The sequence below is a fragment of the Bufo bufo genome, chromosome 2 (genome assembly GCF_905171765.1).
Source record: "Bufo bufo chromosome 2, aBufBuf1.1, whole genome shotgun sequence".
Taxonomy (NCBI): Eukaryota; Metazoa; Chordata; class Amphibia; order Anura; family Bufonidae; genus Bufo; species Bufo bufo.
The window spans coordinates 478,922,897-478,941,616 of record NC_053390.1 but is presented as its reverse complement, the minus strand read 5'-3'; the positions used below and the strand labels follow the sequence as shown (position 1 = coordinate 478,941,616).

Below are 18,720 nucleotides of genomic sequence, written 5' to 3'. Positions count from 1 at the left end.
CCCATTACCGAGCCCAGTGGGAGCAACACCGTCAGAGCCCACAAAGCCACACTCCCGGCGCTCACCGTTCTGCCTCTTCTCCTTCTCCTCTCTCGTCCCAGTTATCCTCCACTCCACCTTCCACTGTGCCGTCGTTGCGTTCATCTGGCAAAAGGCAGGCTTCCTTGCCCCAAATGTTCGAGAGAAAAAAGATGATGACGCTGGATAACCCTCTTGCCCAACGGCTGACCGCTGGCTTGTCAGAACTGCTAGCCTGCCAACTACTGCCATATTAACTGATGGACTCGGAGGCCTTTAGAAAATTTGTGGCCATTGGAACACCATAATGGAAGGTCCCCAAAAGGAAATATTTCTCACAGAAGGGCATCTCAGAGCTATATGGCCACGTTCAGCGGCAAGTGAATGTATCTCTGGCACACAGTGTCGGTTCCAAGATACATCTGACCACAGACACGTGGTCTAGCAAACACGGGCATGGATGGTACATAAATTTTACTGCCCACTGGATGAACCTTCTAATGGCTGTTAAGTATGCAACCCGTGGAACCCGTGTAGATTTGGTATTACCGCCACGGATTGCATGCAGGCGTGCCTCTTCTTCTCCTCCTCCTACTCCATCCTTCCTCTCCTCCTCGGCTGACTCCTCTTTTTCCGCTGTGCCCCCCTCTTCCGCTGCGCCCCCCAAGATCCCCAGAACCTATTTGATGCCAGGTGAGACGTTGCCATGCTGTGCTGCGTCTGTTGTGCTTGGAAACCAAGAGCCACACTGGTCCTGCCCTCCTTTCAGCTTTGCGGTCATAGGCAGATCAGTGGCTAACCCCGCTCAATTTGACAGTTGGTAAAGTTGTGTGCGACAACGGTGCCAATCTGCTGAGTGCTGTGAAACAGGGCAAAATGACATACATGCCGTGCATGGCACACGTCCTCTGGCCAAGATCTTACACGGCCATGGCTCGCCTTGCTGACATTCAGCGGCAACACCACCTTCCCGTCAGACGTCTGATTTGTGACTGCCCGACGCGCTGGAACTCCACCTTGTATATGCTTGATAGGCTGCTCCAGCAGAAACGTGCAGTTAATGACTATCTCTTGTTTGTCACCCGTGGGTTGACGAACTAGAGAGTTGCACCCAATAGAGCTAGCACCCTATATTGAACTTCCCTCTTGTATTGTGGGAGAGTCTGTGAAAAAAATGTGATGTGCTAAGAACAACCTGTAAATATCCTATTATATAAAGGAATGTGTATAACTGGTGCGTAGGATATTATTGTAAGTGTCGCAATGTGTATGAAAAATCAAAGCATACGCTGGTATTATATAGTCCGGTCTGTTACCTTCTTTCAGTTGCCTTGATATTTTCTGTGCTTTTCTCCTGCTTGTGCGTAATCCTTTCTATTTAGGTGCTTGTTATGGAAAAGCGTCCTCCTTGTCTACCTCCTAACACCAGCGCTGCTCTGGGGGGAAGCATGCGCAGTGCGGGGGAACTTGTGATACCGTTACCCGGGAAACCACTGCTGGTGACGTCATCGTTGAAAGTACTGAAGCCTCCGTGGGTCATTATCTCCTTCGTCAGGGATAATGCGTTGATGATGTCTCGGAGGTTAAATAGGTTCTGCGGTTTCCATGGCAACGTATGTATACACTTGCTCCAAGTAACAATAGTCCCGATATATGGATAATCACATTTCAAGGGGGCATTATGGACACCATTGCTAATGGAATGCAAAGAATTCTATCTCTTGGTTTAACCCATTAGGGGCCAAACTGTTGAATTTAAAAATCCACTTGCTTTCTGTTCGGGACATCTGCTTGATAAAATCACCTCCTCTCTTATCAGATTTAACTCTTTCAATACCCGCAAAAACTGATCCTAAGAGTCTCCCCTGGTGGAATTCGGCATAATGATGTGATAAAGGGTGATTGTCAGATTTTTTATGTATGTTGTTAATGTGTTCCCTGATTCTTGTTTTTAACTCCCTTTTTGTCCATCCCACATATATTTTGTTACAGGGGCATTTGATGTAGTAGATAACCCCTTTAGTGCTACATGAAATATATTCTTTAATTGCGTATTTAACCTGTGGGGTATCTATTTCTAATATGGGCTTGTCCTCACTGACATCTTTGAAGGTCTCTTCCTCCACCCAGCCACGTACAACACCAAGGGTCCCCGAAAGGTGACAACAAGCCCCCTGGGACGCCTGCTGTGGTTGGTCTTCCACCTCCTCAAAGCCACCTTCCTCCTCTGACTCCTCTTCTTCAGACTCCTCTCTCTGCGTTGCCTCTCTCTGCGTTATTATAAGGTGTGTTAAGTAGTACTATTCCTATCAGTTTAATCCCTGTTACGTCCCCTATCAGGGGACGTGTATATGGAATCGATTTTAGGAACCGGGAGATGGAAAAAGATGCTTGGTCGGTCCTCCTACTTCCAATTTGGGGCACTGCGCGTGCAATCTACTGTGCCACCAGATAGGAGTGGTGTGTTAAGTAGTACTATTCTTATCAGTTTAATCCCTGTTACGTCCCCTATCAGGGGACGTGTATATGGAATCGATTTTAGGAACCGGGAGATGGAAAAAGATGCTTGGTCGGTCCTCCTACTTCCAATTTGGGGCACTGCGCGTGCAATCTACTGTGCCACCAGATAGGAGTGGTGTGTTAAGTAGTACTATTCTTATCAGTTTAATCCCTGTTACGTCCCCTATCAGGGGACGTGTATATGGAATCGATTTTAGGAACCGGGAGATGGAAATAGATGCTTGGTCGGTCCTCCTACATCCAATTTGGGGCACTGCGCGTGCAATCTACTGTGCCACCAGATAGGAGTGGTGTGTTAAGTAGTACTATTCCTATCAGTTTAATCCCTGTTACGTCCCCTATCAGGGGACGTGTATGGAATAGATTTTAGACAACCGCAAAGAGTTGTCAATATAGTTGACACACTCATGACATAAATTTTATACCTCTATGTGTCAATCTTGGTGTAGTGATGACTGTGCTCGTGCGCACGTTTGGGAGATTGAAGGCGATGGGGGTTTTTCAAAGCCTATGGTCGTGCTAAGGTAGTTCAGTGACAGTTAAGTGACCCAGAAAACAATGAATCTGCAGTGTGGGCCCATTGTTGGCCTAGTAGGCTTTAATGATCACCTTAGATGATCACAAAGAAAATAAATGTTTTTTCTATGCAAAATTATCCAGCCGATCGCTTTTGGTCTGTTCACAATGAAGCAATGACCTTATCATCTGGGGTCTGCCAACATTGCCAACACATTCATAGAGGTGATCGCTTCATTGTGATACGCAAGCCCCTTCACCACAACAAGGTAACGATCACGAAGGGGAATTGACACATGTATGTGCCTTTTTTTTGTTTGGTTTTTGAAGCCACAGTGCAGCACCAGAGGCCAGAAAAATTAGGCATGTACACATGCCTGAAAAATTTGGCATTGTTGCAGCCGCTGCTATAGCAGCGGCCAGAAAAATTGATGTTTCCCAGGCAGAAAGTGCCCTAAAACATTGCGGCTTGAACCTAGTTGGTGGCGGATAAGTAACGCAAGTCATCCGGCATTCAGAGATAAAATACAGCAGCGTGTGGACCATTTTTAGCCCAAGGCAGCTCATCTCATCAGGCCTTTTTTAGTCTAATATATCGCCCACTGTCAGTCCCTTCAGGATCCATCCCTCATTCATCTTAATAAAGGTGAGGTAATCTAGACTTTTTTGACCTAGGCGACTTCTCTTCTCAGTGACAATACCTCCTGCTGCACTGAAGGTCCTTTCTGACAGGACACTTGAAGCGGGGCAGGCCAGAAGTTATATCGCAAATTGGGATAGCTCAGGCCACAGGTCAAGCCTGCACACCCAGTAGTCAAGGGGTTCATCGCTCTTCAGAGTGTCATCATCACACCGTACGTCCATGTGTGTAATGCTGCCTGACTGAGACATATCCCTGTTATCTACATCCTCTGGCAATAATGGTTGCGCATCCCTCATTTCTTCCAACTGATGTGTAAATAACTCCTCCGAGCGGAAGCTGTAGAAGATTGGGTGTCCTGTGTTAGCCAGTCAACTATGTCCTCAGAACTTTTCGAGTTCAGGGTACGTGGCCTCTGAACACTGGGCATTATTCTAGGGCCAAAGGGAATCACAGCACCATGACCACGACGGCCCCTGCGGGGTGGCCTGCCTCTGCCTGTCATTTTTTTTGGATTAGTTAAGTTGTACTATGCGTGCAAGCTACTGTGACACCAGATATGAGTTGCGCTGAAGTGACACTATGGACTTTCAGCTGGGCCTTAAACACACAAACACATGTGTGCAACTGACTGCTATTTATTCACAGTCAAAATTGTTGTTTTTCTTTAAATGAAATCGAATGTGACACCAGAAATGAATGGCACTGAAGTGACACTATGCACTGGCAGCTGGGCCTTAAACACACAAACACATGTGTGCAACTGACTGCTATTTATTCACAGTCAAAATTGTTGTTTTTCTTTAAATGTAATCGAATGTGACACCAGATATAAGTTGCGCTGGTGACACTATGCACTTGCAGGGCATGAAACACACGCACGTGCCGGCAACTGACTGCTATTATATTACAGTCCAAAAAGTTTTTTTTTTTTTTAAATGCAAGCTACTGTGACACCAGATATGAGTGGTGGCACTGGGCAAGTGGGCACAGTATACGCTGTGAGCCTGACACACGCTGGCAGGCAGGCAACTGCAATTAGATTACACAGGAAAAAATAAATAAAAAGCAGACTGATGTTCTAGCCCTAAAAAGGGCTAGCCTAGCTATCGATTTCCCTATTAAATCAGCAGCAGCTACACTGTCCCTCCTCTCACTAAGAATGCAGCTTCCGAATGAATCTAAAATGGATGCTGTCCAGGAGGTGGGAGGGTCTGCTGCTGATTTGCTGGAATGTGTCTGCTGACTATTGAGGTACAGGGTCAAAGTTTACACAATGATGACGAATAGGGGGCGGAGCGAACATCGCATATGTTCGCCCGCCGCGGCGAACGCGAACAAGCTATGTTCGCCGGGAACTATTCGCCGGCGAATAGTTCGGGACATCTCTAGCCATTAGTACAGTTCCTACGTGCTCTTATATATTGACTGTAAGGGATATTGTTGGGACATATGGGTAGATGGCAACTCTCAAGTGGAATAAAACCATTTGTGCCGTTGGGTTAATGGAAGGTGACAGTTAAGGTGTATATGTTACCATTTTTTATGAAAATGGTTAAATCGAGAAAGTTAATCTGTTGTTTATTATAAGTTGAGGTGAAATGTAGAAAAACTCATTTTTATTAAAATTAGTTTAAAAATTATTAAGAGATAATTTGTCTCCTTTCCAAATGAAAACAGAGGAAGGTTTCCACCGAAACGCTCGTCGGGGTGTGCGGTCCTCCTGTGGAGTTCCTACTTTAATATTACGGTATGTGACTTTTCATGCTTACATTGCATCCATTACTATTGTTGAGCCTTTGATAGGATTTTGTCATGCTCTTTTTCCACTCATATGTGGCTTGCACATGCACTTTATCATGATATCTGTTGCACTTTACAAAATATTTATCTACTCAATTGATGATATATATACCTGCAGAGCTGCTACTGTCTAACTGCTTATTTGCGGTTTGCATTTGCACTTTATATATATGGCATTTTCTGCCTCCATTGATTAACCGCCTCCGGACCGCCTAACGCAGGATCGCGTTCCGGAGGCGGCTCACTCAGGCAGAGTCACGCATATACGCGTCATCTCGCGAGACATTCACAGGAACTGCAGGTAAGCGAGTGGATCTACAGCCTGCCAGCGGCGATCGTTCGCTGGCAGGCTGTAGATGCCATTTTTTTAACCCCTAACAGGTATATTAGACGCTGTTTTGATAACAGCGTCTAATATACCTGCTACCTGGTCCTCTGGTGGTCCCTTTTGCTTGGATCGACCACCAGAGGACACAGGCAGCTCTGTAATAAGTAGCACCAAGCACCGCACTACACTACACCCCCCGTCACTTATTAACCCCTTATTAACCCCTGATCACCCCAAATAGACTCCCTGATCACCCCCCTGTCATTGATCACCCCCCTGTAAGGCTCCATTCAGACGTCCATATGTGTTTTACGGATCCACGGATCCATGGATCGGATCCGCAAAACACATACGGACGTCTGAATGGAGCCTTACAGGGGGGTGATCAATGACAGGGGGGTGATCACCCCATATAGACTCCCTGATCACCCCCCCTGTCATTGATCACCCCCCCTGTAAGGCTCCATTCAGACGTCCGTATGTGTTTTACAGATCTGCGGATCCATGGATCGGATCCGCAAAACACATACGGACGTCTGAATGGAGCCTTACAGGGGGGTGATCACCCCATATAGACTCCCTGATCACCCCCCTGTCATTGATCACCCCCTGTCATTGATCACCCCCCTGTAAGGCTCCATTCAGACGTCCATATGTGTTTTACGGATCCACGGATTGGATCCGCAAAACACATACGGACGTCTGAATGGAGCCTTACAGGGGGGTGATCAATGACAGGGGGGTGATCACACCATATAGACTCCCTGATCACCCCCCTGTGATTGATCACCCCCCTGTAAGGCTCCATTCAGACGTCCGTATGTGTTTTGCGGATCTGATCCATGGATCCGTAAAACACATACGGACGTCTGAATGGAGCCTTACAGGGGGGTGATCAATCACAGGGTTGTGATCACCCCATATAGACTCCCTGATTATCCCCCTATCATTGATCACCCCCCTGTAAGGCTCGATTCAGACATTTTTTTGTCACAAGTTAGTGGAAATTGTTTTTTTTTTTTTTTTTCTTACAAAGTCTCATATTCCACTAACTTGTGACAAAAAATAAAATCTCACATGAACTCACCATACCCCTCACGGAATCCAAATGCGTAAAATTTTTTAGACATTTATATTCCAGACTTCTTCTCACGCTTTAGGGCCCCTAAAATGCCAGGGCAGTATAAATACCCCACATGTGACCCCATTTTGGAAAGAAGACACCCCAAGGTATTTTGTGAGGGGCATGGCGAGTTTATGTAAAATTTTATTTTTTGTCACAAGTTAGTGGAATATGAGACTTTGTAAGAGAAAAAAAAAATAAAAAATCATTTTCCGCTAACTTGTGCCAAAAAAAAATATTCTAGGAACTCGCCATGCCCCTCACGGAATACCTTGGGGTGTCTTCTTTCCAAAAGGGGGTCACTTGTAGGGTATTTATACTGCCCTGGCATTTTAGGGGACCTAAAGCGTGAGAACTAGTTTGGAATCCAAATGAGTAAAAAATGCCCTGTGAAATCGTAAAGATTCTTTGGAATTTGGGCCCCTTTGTGCACCTAGGCTGCAAAAAAGTGTCACACATGTGGTATCACCGTACTCAGGAGAAGTAGGGCAATGTGTTTTGGGGTGTATTTTTACATATACCCCTACTGTGTGTGAGAAATATCTCTGTAAATGACAACTTTTAAAAAAAAATTATACAAAGTTGTCAATTTACTGAGATATTTCTCTCACCCAGCATGGGTATATGTAAAAAGACACCCCAAAACACATTGCCCTACTTCTCCTGAGTACGGCGATACCACATGTGTGACACTTTTTTGCAGCCTAGGTGCGTAAAGGGGCCGAAAGTCCAACGAGTACCTTCAGGTTTTACAGGGTTGCTCACAATTTAGCCCCGCCCAAAATGCCAGAACAGTAAACACACCCCACAAATGACCCCATTTCGGAAAGTAGACACTCCAAGGTATTCGTTGAGGGGCATATTGAGTCCATGAAAGATTTAACTTTTTGTCCCAAGTTAGCGGAAAGGGAGACTTTGTGAGAAAAAACAAAAAAATATCAATTTCCGCTAACTTGTGCCAAAAAAAAAAAATCTTTTATGAACTCGCCATGCCCCTCATTGAATACCTTGGGGTGTCTTCTTTCCAAAATGGGGTCACATGTGGGGTATTTATACTGCCCTGGCATTTTAGGGGCCCTAAAACGTGAGAAGTCTGGGATCCAAATGTCTAAAAATGCCCTCCTAAAAGGAATTTGGGCCCCTTTGCGCATCTAGGCTGCAAAAAAGTGTCACACGTGGTATCGCCGTGCTCAGGAGAAGTTGGGCAATGTGTTTTGGGGTGTCATTTTACATATACCCATGCTGGGTGAGATAAATATCTCGGTCAAATGCCAACTTTGTATAAAAAAAAATGGGAAAAGTTGTCTTTTAGAGAGATATTTCTCTCACCCAGCATGGGTATATGTAAAAAGACACCCCAAAACACATTGCCCAACTTCTCCTGAGTACGGCGATACCACATGTGTGACACTTTTTTGCAGCCTAGGTGGGCAAAGGGGCCCACATTCCAAAGAGCACCTTTAGGATTTCACAGGGCATTTTTTTTACACATTTTGATTTCAAACTACTTCTCACGCATTAGGGCCTCTAAAATGCTAGGGCAGTATAACTACCCCACAAGTGACCCCATTTTGGAAAGAAGACACCCCAAGGTATTTCGTGATGGGCATAGTGAGTTCATGTAAGTTTTTATTTTTTGTCACAAGTTAGTGGAATATGAGACTTTGTAAGGAAAAAAAAAAATATCATTTTCCGCTAACTTGTGACAAAAAATAAAAAGTTCTATGAACTCACTATGCCCATCAGCGAATACCTTAGGGTGTCTACTTTTCGAAATGGGGTCATTTGTGGGGTGTTTTTACTGTCTGGGCATTGTAGAACCTCAGGAAACATGACAGGTGCTCAGAAAGTCAGAGCTGCTTCAAAAAGCGGAAATTCACATTTTTGTACCATAGTTTGTAAACGCTATAACCATTTTTTTTTACCCAAACATTTTTTTTTTATCAAAGACATGTAGAACAATAAATTTAGAGAAAAATGTATATAGAAATGTAGTTTTTTTTTTTTAAATTTACAACTGAAAGTGAAAAATTTAGTTTTTTTGCAAAAATTTCAGTAAATTTCGATTAATAACAAAAAAAGTAAAAATGTCAGCAGTAATGAAATACCACCAAATGAAAGCTCTATTAGTGAGAAGAAAAGGAGGTAAAATTCATTTGGGTGGTAAGTTGCATGACCGAGCAATAAACCGTGAAAGTTGTGTAGTGCAGAATTGTAAAAAGTTGTCTGGTCATTAAGGGTGTTTATGCTAGGGGAGCTAAGGTGGTTAAGACATCCACACTCCTTGGATTTATGCAATAGATTCTTATCTTCAGGCTCTATTTTATGTCACTTGTCTTACCAAACTCTCCTAGGGTTGTACCGCACTTTTTTCGTTATTGATTCGTCTGTCATCTCGTATTGTAAGTTTTTTAATCATGTATTTCAATAAATATTATTTTTATAGCTTATGAACTCTCAGTGTTAGTTTATAGGTTTTTCTGTATAATACCAGCTTATGCTTTGATTTTTCATACACATTGCGACACTTACAATGATATCCTACACACCAGTTATACGCATTCCCTTATATAATAGGATATTTACAGGTTGTTCTTAGCACATCACATTTTTTTCACAGACTCTCCCACAATACAAGAGGGAAGTTCAATATAGGGTGCTAGCTCTATTGGGTGCAACTCTCTAGTTCGTCAACCAGCGCCGGTCTCTTATATCACCCACGGGTGACATACAAGTGATATAATTAAGGGGGACAACAGCACCCTTACAGATCACTGAGCAGCGGACCTCCCTTTATAGGTAGGTCGATGATTCTAGATAACGGTAGCGCAGGGGGATCTTCTATAATATAGTTAATGACTACCTGTACAAACTCTGTGGCAGGACAGGTTCTGGGGAGCTTGTTTCTTTTTCACCGTGCCAGTGGCTGCTCATGCGTGACGCATGCAGACTTCTGTGGCCATATGATGAGATCACCAAACTAGTCAGTCTCAGCCAGGGCGCCATCAGTGACATCGTACCTTACGCCTTCTTTCTGGAGCGTGCATTGCGTTGTGTCATTGATCAAGCCGTCGAGGAGCAGGAGCAGGAAGATGAGGAAGTAGCAATGCTGGATGAATTCATTCGAGACAAGTCAACAACAGGAGTCTGAAGAGGAGTCAGAGGAGGATGGTGCCGGGGAGGAGGAGGAGCAAGAAGAGCATGCTTTAAGTGTTTCTGGGTTACCTGGTGTTGTCCGAGGATGGGGGGAGGAGAACGAGGACGACATTATCCTGGATGATGAGCAGGAGCCAGGCCACTCCACCACTTCCAGTTTAGTGCAAATAGGGGCCTTCATGCTCCAGTGTTTTAAGAGGGACCGCTGCATAAAAAGCATAAAGGGCAAGGACCAGTACTGGGTGGCAATGTACTTAGACCCCCGGTACAAACACAAAATGGCGGAAATGTTACCACCATCACAGAGGGCTGTCAGAATGCAGCACTTCCAGGCCTTGGTTCGAGAAATGCTGCATTCTGCTTTTGTGGGTGCTGGCAGAGGAATTTCCACTCACAGAGAAACAGTTGCGGGTACCAATCCAACAGCGCATGGAAGAAGAGGGCGGTTTGAAGATGTGTTGGTCACTTCGAATATGAGATCATTCTTGCAGCCAATCCATCGACAGCCGCCCTCCAGATCCACCCTCACGGAACACCTAGACCGACAGGTGTCCGATTACATCGGGTTAACGGCCGATGTGGACGCTCTATGAAGCGATGAACCCCTGGACTACTGGGTGTGCAGGCTTGACCTGTGGCCAGAGCTGGCACAATTTGCCATGGAACTGTTGGCTTGCCCCTCGTCCAGTGATCTGTCTGAAAGGACATTCAGCGCAGCAGGGCGGATCCTGACCGATAAGCGCACTCTCCTAGCTCCCGACAGTGTGGACTACCTCACATTTTTAAAAATGAATTAGGCATGGATCTTGGAGGAATTCAACAGATGTGACAAGTCGACCATGTTTGATTGAATTTCCTCATGACAGCCCACAAATATCCGCCACCACGCAGAACAAATCATGGTCCCTGTCTTAGGTAAATACAGTGGCATAAAAGGCCTTTTATGTCCGTTGAATGCCTAATTTTTGGGGCCTGTAATGGCTTACAGTTACATATTTATCCTGTGACTGCCTAATGTATCTCCAGCCACAGAATCCAAAGTTCTTTGCTGTCAGGTGAACACCTATTGGCTACTTTTTGGGGCCTACACTGGCCTACAGTTACATATTTATCCTGTTACCGCCTAATGTACCTCCAGCCACAAAATCCAAAGTTTTTTGCTGTCAGGTGAGCGCCTATTGGCTAATTTTTGGGGCCTGTACTGGCCTAAAGTTACATATTTATCCTGTGACCGCCTAATGTACCTCCAGCCACAGAATCCCAAATTCTTTGCTGTCAGGTGAACGCCCATTTGGCCAATTTTTGGGGCCTGTACTGGCCTACAGTTACATATTTATCCTGTGACCGCCTAATGTACCTCCAGCCACAGAATCCAAAGTTCTTTGCTGTCAGTTAATGCCTATTGGCTAATTTTTGGGGCCTGTACTGGCCGACAATCAAATTTTTATCCTGTGACCGCCTAATGTCCCTCCAGCCACAGAATCCTACAAAGTTTTTTGCTGTCAGGTGAATGCCTATTGGCTAATTTTTGGGGCCTGTACTGGAGTGGCAAGTTCTCACAACAATACTTATTGCACCAATCACTAATATCTCATGAGACCAGTTCACCCACTGAAGTACTTTCGGAGCATAGCTCATTTTTTTCTGGCGTGACTACACCACTTTTTCTTCACTTTATCTACATCTACTGCGGCACAGTGTCTGAGGAAGGCTTTGCATAGCCGAAAACGTTTACACGTATTGCCGTATGTTGCTTTGCTTCGATTTGAAAACAAAATAAAGAAAAACACAAAGAACATCACATTTATCTGCTGTTATCTTTGAAAAAATATTACCTGGTGTGGCAACCCTATACACAGCAGCAACCGACTGTTTGCGAAAAAATTTTTGTATAAAATTATTTTATTTTATATTTTTTCACTAATTTTTCTGTTACATTTTCGGGTGAAATTCACCAATTTTTGACTGTCATAGACCCCTGCTCTACCTAGTAGACAGGTTAACAAATTTCACTAATTTGTCTGTTACATTTTTGGGTGCAATTCACCCAATTTTGGCTGCGATATGCCCCTGCTCTACCTAGTAGACAGGTTAATAAATTTCACAAAATTTTCTGTTACATTGTCGGGTGACATTCACCAATTTTTGACTGTGATATACCCCTGCTCTATCTAGTAGACAGCTTCATAAATGTCACAAATTTTTCTGTTACATTCTTGGGTGCCATTTTGCCATTTTTGCCGTGAATAAACCTCTGCTCTGCATAGGTGACAGGGACCGAAATTTAAAAAAATCATCTGTTCCAATGGTGGGCGATAAAAAAACTCCTGCTCTGCATAGGTGACAGGGACTTAAATTTCAAAAATTCGTCTTTAATTGGCCTTTTCATTCGATCCTTCTGCTTTAATAATTTGTCCCACATTTCAGCTTGATCACATTGCAGCCATTTGACCTCCCTTGGATGTGGTCTCCCTTTCTCACGCTCCCTCTCCGGCATGTAACCCTGATTCACCGCTAACCGTGATCAACATGGTAGGCGCAGAAAAGAATATCAAAAGTTGATAGAGCAGATATCCAATTGGATCGTGGACATCATGGGCACGTGTGACATGGTTGAGCAGTATTTGTGCACATGCCTACACATACTGACTGATGGGTCTGCCCCCTTCAACTTCTGGGTCTACAAATTGGCCATATGGCCTGAGCTTGCCCTTTCCGCCTTGGAGGTGCTGGCCTGCCCTGCAGCCAGTGTATTGTCTGAATGTTTGTTTAGCACGGCTGGAGGGGGTTATAACAGGTTATATTTCCCAATGTTTTGGGGTGTACCTTAATTTAAACAAAAAAATAAAAAATTGAAACCAAAAACCACTGTTGGCTACCTCCACCGCCGCTTCCACCTACAACGCCACATCCACCGCCTCCTCAACCTTCTACTCCATATGGACCTCGTCCTCCAAGATAAAGATTATTATTTTTTATTTTTATGTATTTTATGTTATTTGAAGTCATTTCCCTATCCACATTTGTTTGCAGAGCACTTGCCATGCTCTTAACCACATTTTGCTGCCATTTGCAGCCCTCCAGCCCTTTCCATTTTAGTGCTCAAAAGTTCGGGTCCCCATTGACTTCAATGGGGTTCGGGTCAAGTTCGGGTCCCGAACTCAAACTTTTTTGTGAAGTTCGTCCGAACCCGTCGAACCCGAACATCCAGGTGTCCGCTGAACTCTACACAGAACACATGCAAATATTCCAATCACGTGTCATCTCTGTTTTGGATCTACTCTTTTTTTTTTTGGCCTTAGCAATACTGATGGATTACTGACCAAATATGGAGTATGTGAAGGTGGATGCTCAAAAGACAGGATCCATTTTTTCCATAACTGACCAAATAAGTGAAGCGTAAATTGATTCTAAGGCCTCTTTCACACGGGTGTTGCGGGAAAATGTGCGGGTGCGTTGCGGGAACACCCGCGATTTTTCAGCGCGAGTGCAAAACATTGTAATGCGTTTTGCACTCGCGTGAGAAAAATCGCGCATGTTTGGTACCCAAACCCAAACTTCTTCACAGAAGTTCGGGCTTGGGATCGGTGTTCTGTAGATTGTATTATTTTCCCTTATAACATGGTTATAAGGAAAAATAATAGCATTCTGAATACAGAATGCATAGTAAAACAGCGCTGGAGGGGTTAAAAAAAATATATAATTTAACTCACCTTAGTCCACTTGATCGCGTAGCCGGCATCTCCTTCTGTCTCCTTTGTTGAAAAGAACCTGTGGTGAGCATTAATTACAGGAACAGGACCTTTGATGATGTCACTCCGGTCATCACATGATCCATCACCATGGTAAAAGATCATGTGACGTACCATGTGATGACCGGAGTGACATCATCAAAGGTCCTGTAACTGTACTTAATGCTCACCACAGGTCCTATTCAACAAAGGAGACAGAAGGAGATGCCGGGCTACGCGATCAAGTGGACTAAGGTGAGTTTAATTATTTTTATTTATTTTTTTAACTCCTCCAGCGCTGTTTTACTATGCATTCTGTATTCAGAATGCTATTATTTTCCCTTATAACCATGTTATAAGGGAAAATAATAATGATCGGGTCTCCATCCCGATCGTCTCCTAGCAACCGTACGTGAAAATCGCACCGCATCTGCACTTGCTTGCGGATGCTTGCGATTTTAACGCAACCCCATTCACTTCTATGGGGCCTGCGTTGCGTGAAAAACGCAGAATATAGAGCATGCTGCGATTTTCACACAACGCCTAAGTGATGCGTGAAAATCACCGCTCATGTGAACAGCCCCATAGAAATGAATGGGTCGGTATTCAGTGTGGGTGCAATGCATTCAGCTCACGCATCGCATCCGCGCGGAATACTCGCCCGTGTGAAAGGGGCCTAAGAGTGACGCCTGTAACCTGCCGGACATATTGACACATTAACTATTTCACTACCACAGCGGACTAGCTATGTATGTTTCTGCAATGCAATGTTTTGTCACAAATTAATTTGGATCAAATCGAAGCGTCCGAATCAAATTTTTGAAAACTTCACTCATCTCTAATAGTGCCGTGATAAAAGGTTCAGTGTAACTTGTAATTTATTCATCTAAAGAGTGTACATACAGAGATAACTGTCAGTCACTGATTATATCAAACTCGGTATTCCTTCAATAAATTGTGTGTTTTGAAAGTTACTTTCTGGAGTGTGGAGTCTTTTCATTACTAGACACTGATTAGGCCCACCCACATAACTGCTTAGCTCAAAATGAGCAGAGATTCAGATGAATAAAATACAAGACAGTCTAACCTTTCCTCATAAAACTATATATATATATATATTTATCAATCTGCTCAGCTCCTTCTGCTCTATAACATGTTGCCTGCAGATTACACTTCATTTCATGAGCAAATATTCTCTTTAAAGGGGTTGTCTCGCTTCAGCAAATGGCATTTATCATGTAGACAGAGTTAAAGCAAGTCACTTACTAATGTATTGTGATTGTCCATATTGCCTCCTTTGCTGGCTTGATTTATTATACCATCGTACACTGTTTCCAGGGAAAACTGCCACCGCTTTAGCCCAGATACAAGGTGGCTTGGATGGGAGTTGCTGTGTATGTGTGCCCATTCACTCCTACAGTACTGGCCACTAGAGAGGATGGCAGTTATTCCTATAGTGTGCATGCACGGCCACCGCTGCTGGATTGCAGGATGGTTGTAACCTCTGGAAACAAGCAGTGTATAATTGAAAAATGACTCAAGCCAGAAAAGGAGGCAATATGGACAAACACGATACATTAGTAAGTTATTTTTGTTAAATTTCTCTCATGATAAATGCCATTTGCTGAAGTGAGACAACTCCTTTAATATTTAGGATGTAATCCATCCCCATAGATCTACCAATACAGAAATTCAATTACCTTAATAGTATCCAGTGCAAGTTCCACTACCGCACATTGCTTTGGGGTCAAACTCTTTGCTTCCTCCCTTACCATGTGATCCTACAGATAAAAGTAAGAGAGAAATAATTTATTTTGTGGATAAAGCTACGCAGAGAAGGAGATTAAAAAAAAACCCATCAAGCTATACATTAAATTTCAAATAATAAACTGAGAAGCTGCAAATTCAATGGAACAAAAAGTGATTACTAGAAAATAAATAATTTAAAGGGGTTGTGTCACTTCAGCAAGTGTCATTTATCATGTAGATGAAGTACAAGGCACTTACTAATGTTTTGTTAATATCCATATTGCCTCTTTTGCTGTCTTGATTCATTTTTCCATCACATTATACACTGCTCATTTCTATGGTTATGACCACCCTGCAATCCAGCAGTGGTGGTCGTGCTTGCACACTAGAGGAAAAAGCATCAGCTTATGTGAGCTCCCCCGGTCCTGGCCCCCAGAGAGGCTAGTTCTTTTTCCTATAGTGTGCAAGCACGACCACTAGTGCTGGATTGCAGGGTGGTCATAAACATGGAAACAGCCATCAAAGAAAGCAATATGGATAAAATAACAATACATTAGAAAGTGGCTCGGATTAACTTTCTCTACATGTTAAATACCAACAAACTTTGACTTGATCAATAGTACAGCGTGTACATGAGGAATAACATGGCCATTATATCATTTGCATCTGACATTTTTAGCAGTTGTCCTATGTGCTTGCTGGATATATGGTTTGCAGTTCTCTAAGACATGGTGAAGGCAGACTAGTTGCAATTCACTGCACACCCAGAAAGAAGAGGAGAACCTGCTTCCTAACCTTCTCATACTCAGAAGCAGCCCCAGGATAATGGAGGACATAACATAAAACTAATCACTTGTATTATTGTAAATGAAACACTTATGCTAAGGTATATCCTTCCATGTAGCTGTTCGGTCTCTCTTTTTCTGTGCCTGTCTACTCAGCTCCTGCTCACTCCTCCCCCTCCCCTCTCCATAGACTTCCAATGACAGGTATAATAAACATAATAGATAAAACATGTTACAAAGTTTCATGTCACTTTTACTACTGATTTATGCAAAGTTGTATGAAAAGTTAGTGACCATTTAAGTCTTGAATCTGTACCTTGAGTTTGGAAAGGTGTCCCAACTCTTTAGCAGCATTAATGATGAGATGAGTCCCCTGTTGAGTAACAAGAACCAAAATGGTTACACAGATTGTTGGAGACTGACCAAGCAATGTAAACTATTAGTATGCAATAAGTTATTTCCATATATAACATATTTTTTGCCTCTGTATTTCCCTTTCTTTGTATGTGTGTTCTGGATTTCCAAATATAATACTATTATCCTATAAAACCCATAAACTTTTGTATACACTGTTTGTGTTATGAAATACAATACTTTATCCTGCAATCCTGAAGTTAAATGGAGTGTAAGTCAGACGTGTTTATATACAACAAGAATACAGCCTATCACATTTTACCTCAAAAACCCTTCTAAGAAAAATTTGCATTTACCGAGTTGTTTGTTTAAGACAAGTTTTGTGCATATGTTTTATACTATTACTAGTAGTTCTGACACATCCTTTCTTAGAACTTTCGTCTCCGCTCAAAAATCATATTCTGAGCGGACACCAAACGGACCCCATTATAGTCTATGGGGTCTTTAGGCTCCGTTATGCTCAGTTTAGGTCCGTTACGCTGCAGAATCCGTCCTTTCCGTTCTCCTGCTCCTCAACGGAGCCGAAGAACGGAAAGAAGAAACGGTGATGTGAAAGGAGCCTTTTAGACTGCCAGATTTTGTGCCAGATGATCGCTAATGAGGGTTCCTATGAACACTCATTAGTGATCATCTGGCAGTCTAATACTGACTCCAAATGCCCAATGAATGAGCAAATGGATATCGGCAATTGTGATTTTTAAAAATCACAATAATGCCGGCGGCAGATCACGCTGTGTAATAGCAATCTGCCCCCGGCAACCCGCTGCCCTGCATGGCGATGCCACTGCTCCTCCCCATGCCGCGGAGGACATCGCTGCATGTAATAGCAGCAGTCTCCTCCGCTAACTATCTGATAATTGCCAGAAAGGAACGCTTCCCTTCCAACAATCATCTGCAGCATCATGGTGTCTAATACACCCTTTAGAGCTACTTATCTTGGAGTTGATAGTCCAATTATGGTATATCTATGCATGGTCTCAAGTATAACTCACTCATGAAAATGTAAAACAACATTGCACTATATACAATATGTTTATCATTCCTTATATTGGAGAATAGGACATTGGGACAATACATAATATTCATCGTTCTTTTATAAACCTTCAATAGGAGAATAATCCTTTAATGAAATCTGATAATTTTTTACTAGAATATCATCAATTTCAGTTTGACGTACACAGCTTGATTATACACTAAAGACATTACAGTTGCAGATCACACATAATAAGGCAAAAGTTTAGGACACATTCCACAAGGCAGATTGTACAGAAAGACATAAATAAAAGGGAAGAGTGCAGAAAGACAGACACACACACAGTGTCCTTACATCTGCATGGTACGGCAGCTTCACCCTGCTCTGGAGAGAGAAGTGTGAGATTAAAATATGAGTGTGGGTGTGAAAAGACAGCCACACAAGAACAACCATTTTATGTCTAAATACAACACAGCTACATACACATTGCACAAATCCATAGCAAATATGCATTCATTAGCTTCTGTATATAAAATATTTAGCATCACTTAGGAACATAGCAGGGTAATTACGCAAATATCATGTATCATATCAAAATAAGTACAGGGCACAGCTCCTGACAGGTTTTAATGCTGATACAAATTTGTGTTGCACAGAACTGGCAGGTTATATATGCTGTTTCATTAACTATATAACCTTGCAATACACAAGACTGTAGGGTCTGCATACATGTTTACCTTCTCTAGCCCTTTGCCATGTTTTCTCAGCAGCGTCCCCTGCAGAAACATGTCACAATTGGTCACTGCTTTGGAACAAGCATTTTTATGGCAGTCAAGTGTTTGACTAAGTAAGGCCTCTTGCACACGACCGTATGGGTTTGCGGTCCATTTTAAACTGATCGGTTTGTCAGTTTTTGTTTGTTTCAGTAGTGTTTCCATTTCCGTTCTGCTTCCGTTCCGTTTTG

At 43.1% G+C, this 18,720-nt stretch overlaps 1 protein-coding gene across 1 annotated transcript in view; it reads right to left on the bottom strand.

Moving 5' to 3' along the window:
- Positions 1-18,720, bottom strand: part of LOC120990939 (protein unc-13 homolog A-like) — a 2,175,961-nt gene that overhangs the window by 402,434 nt on the left and 1,754,807 nt on the right. Inside the window, exons 37-40 of the mRNA XM_040419831.1 lie at positions 18,494-18,532; positions 18,111-18,140; positions 16,686-16,742; positions 15,536-15,616 (exon numbers count right to left, since the gene is read on the bottom strand). Of these exons, the coding sequence (XP_040275765.1) occupies positions 15,536-15,616; positions 16,686-16,742; positions 18,111-18,140; positions 18,494-18,532 (207 nt within the window). The remainder of the gene's footprint in view (positions 1-15,535; positions 15,617-16,685; positions 16,743-18,110; positions 18,141-18,493; positions 18,533-18,720) is intronic.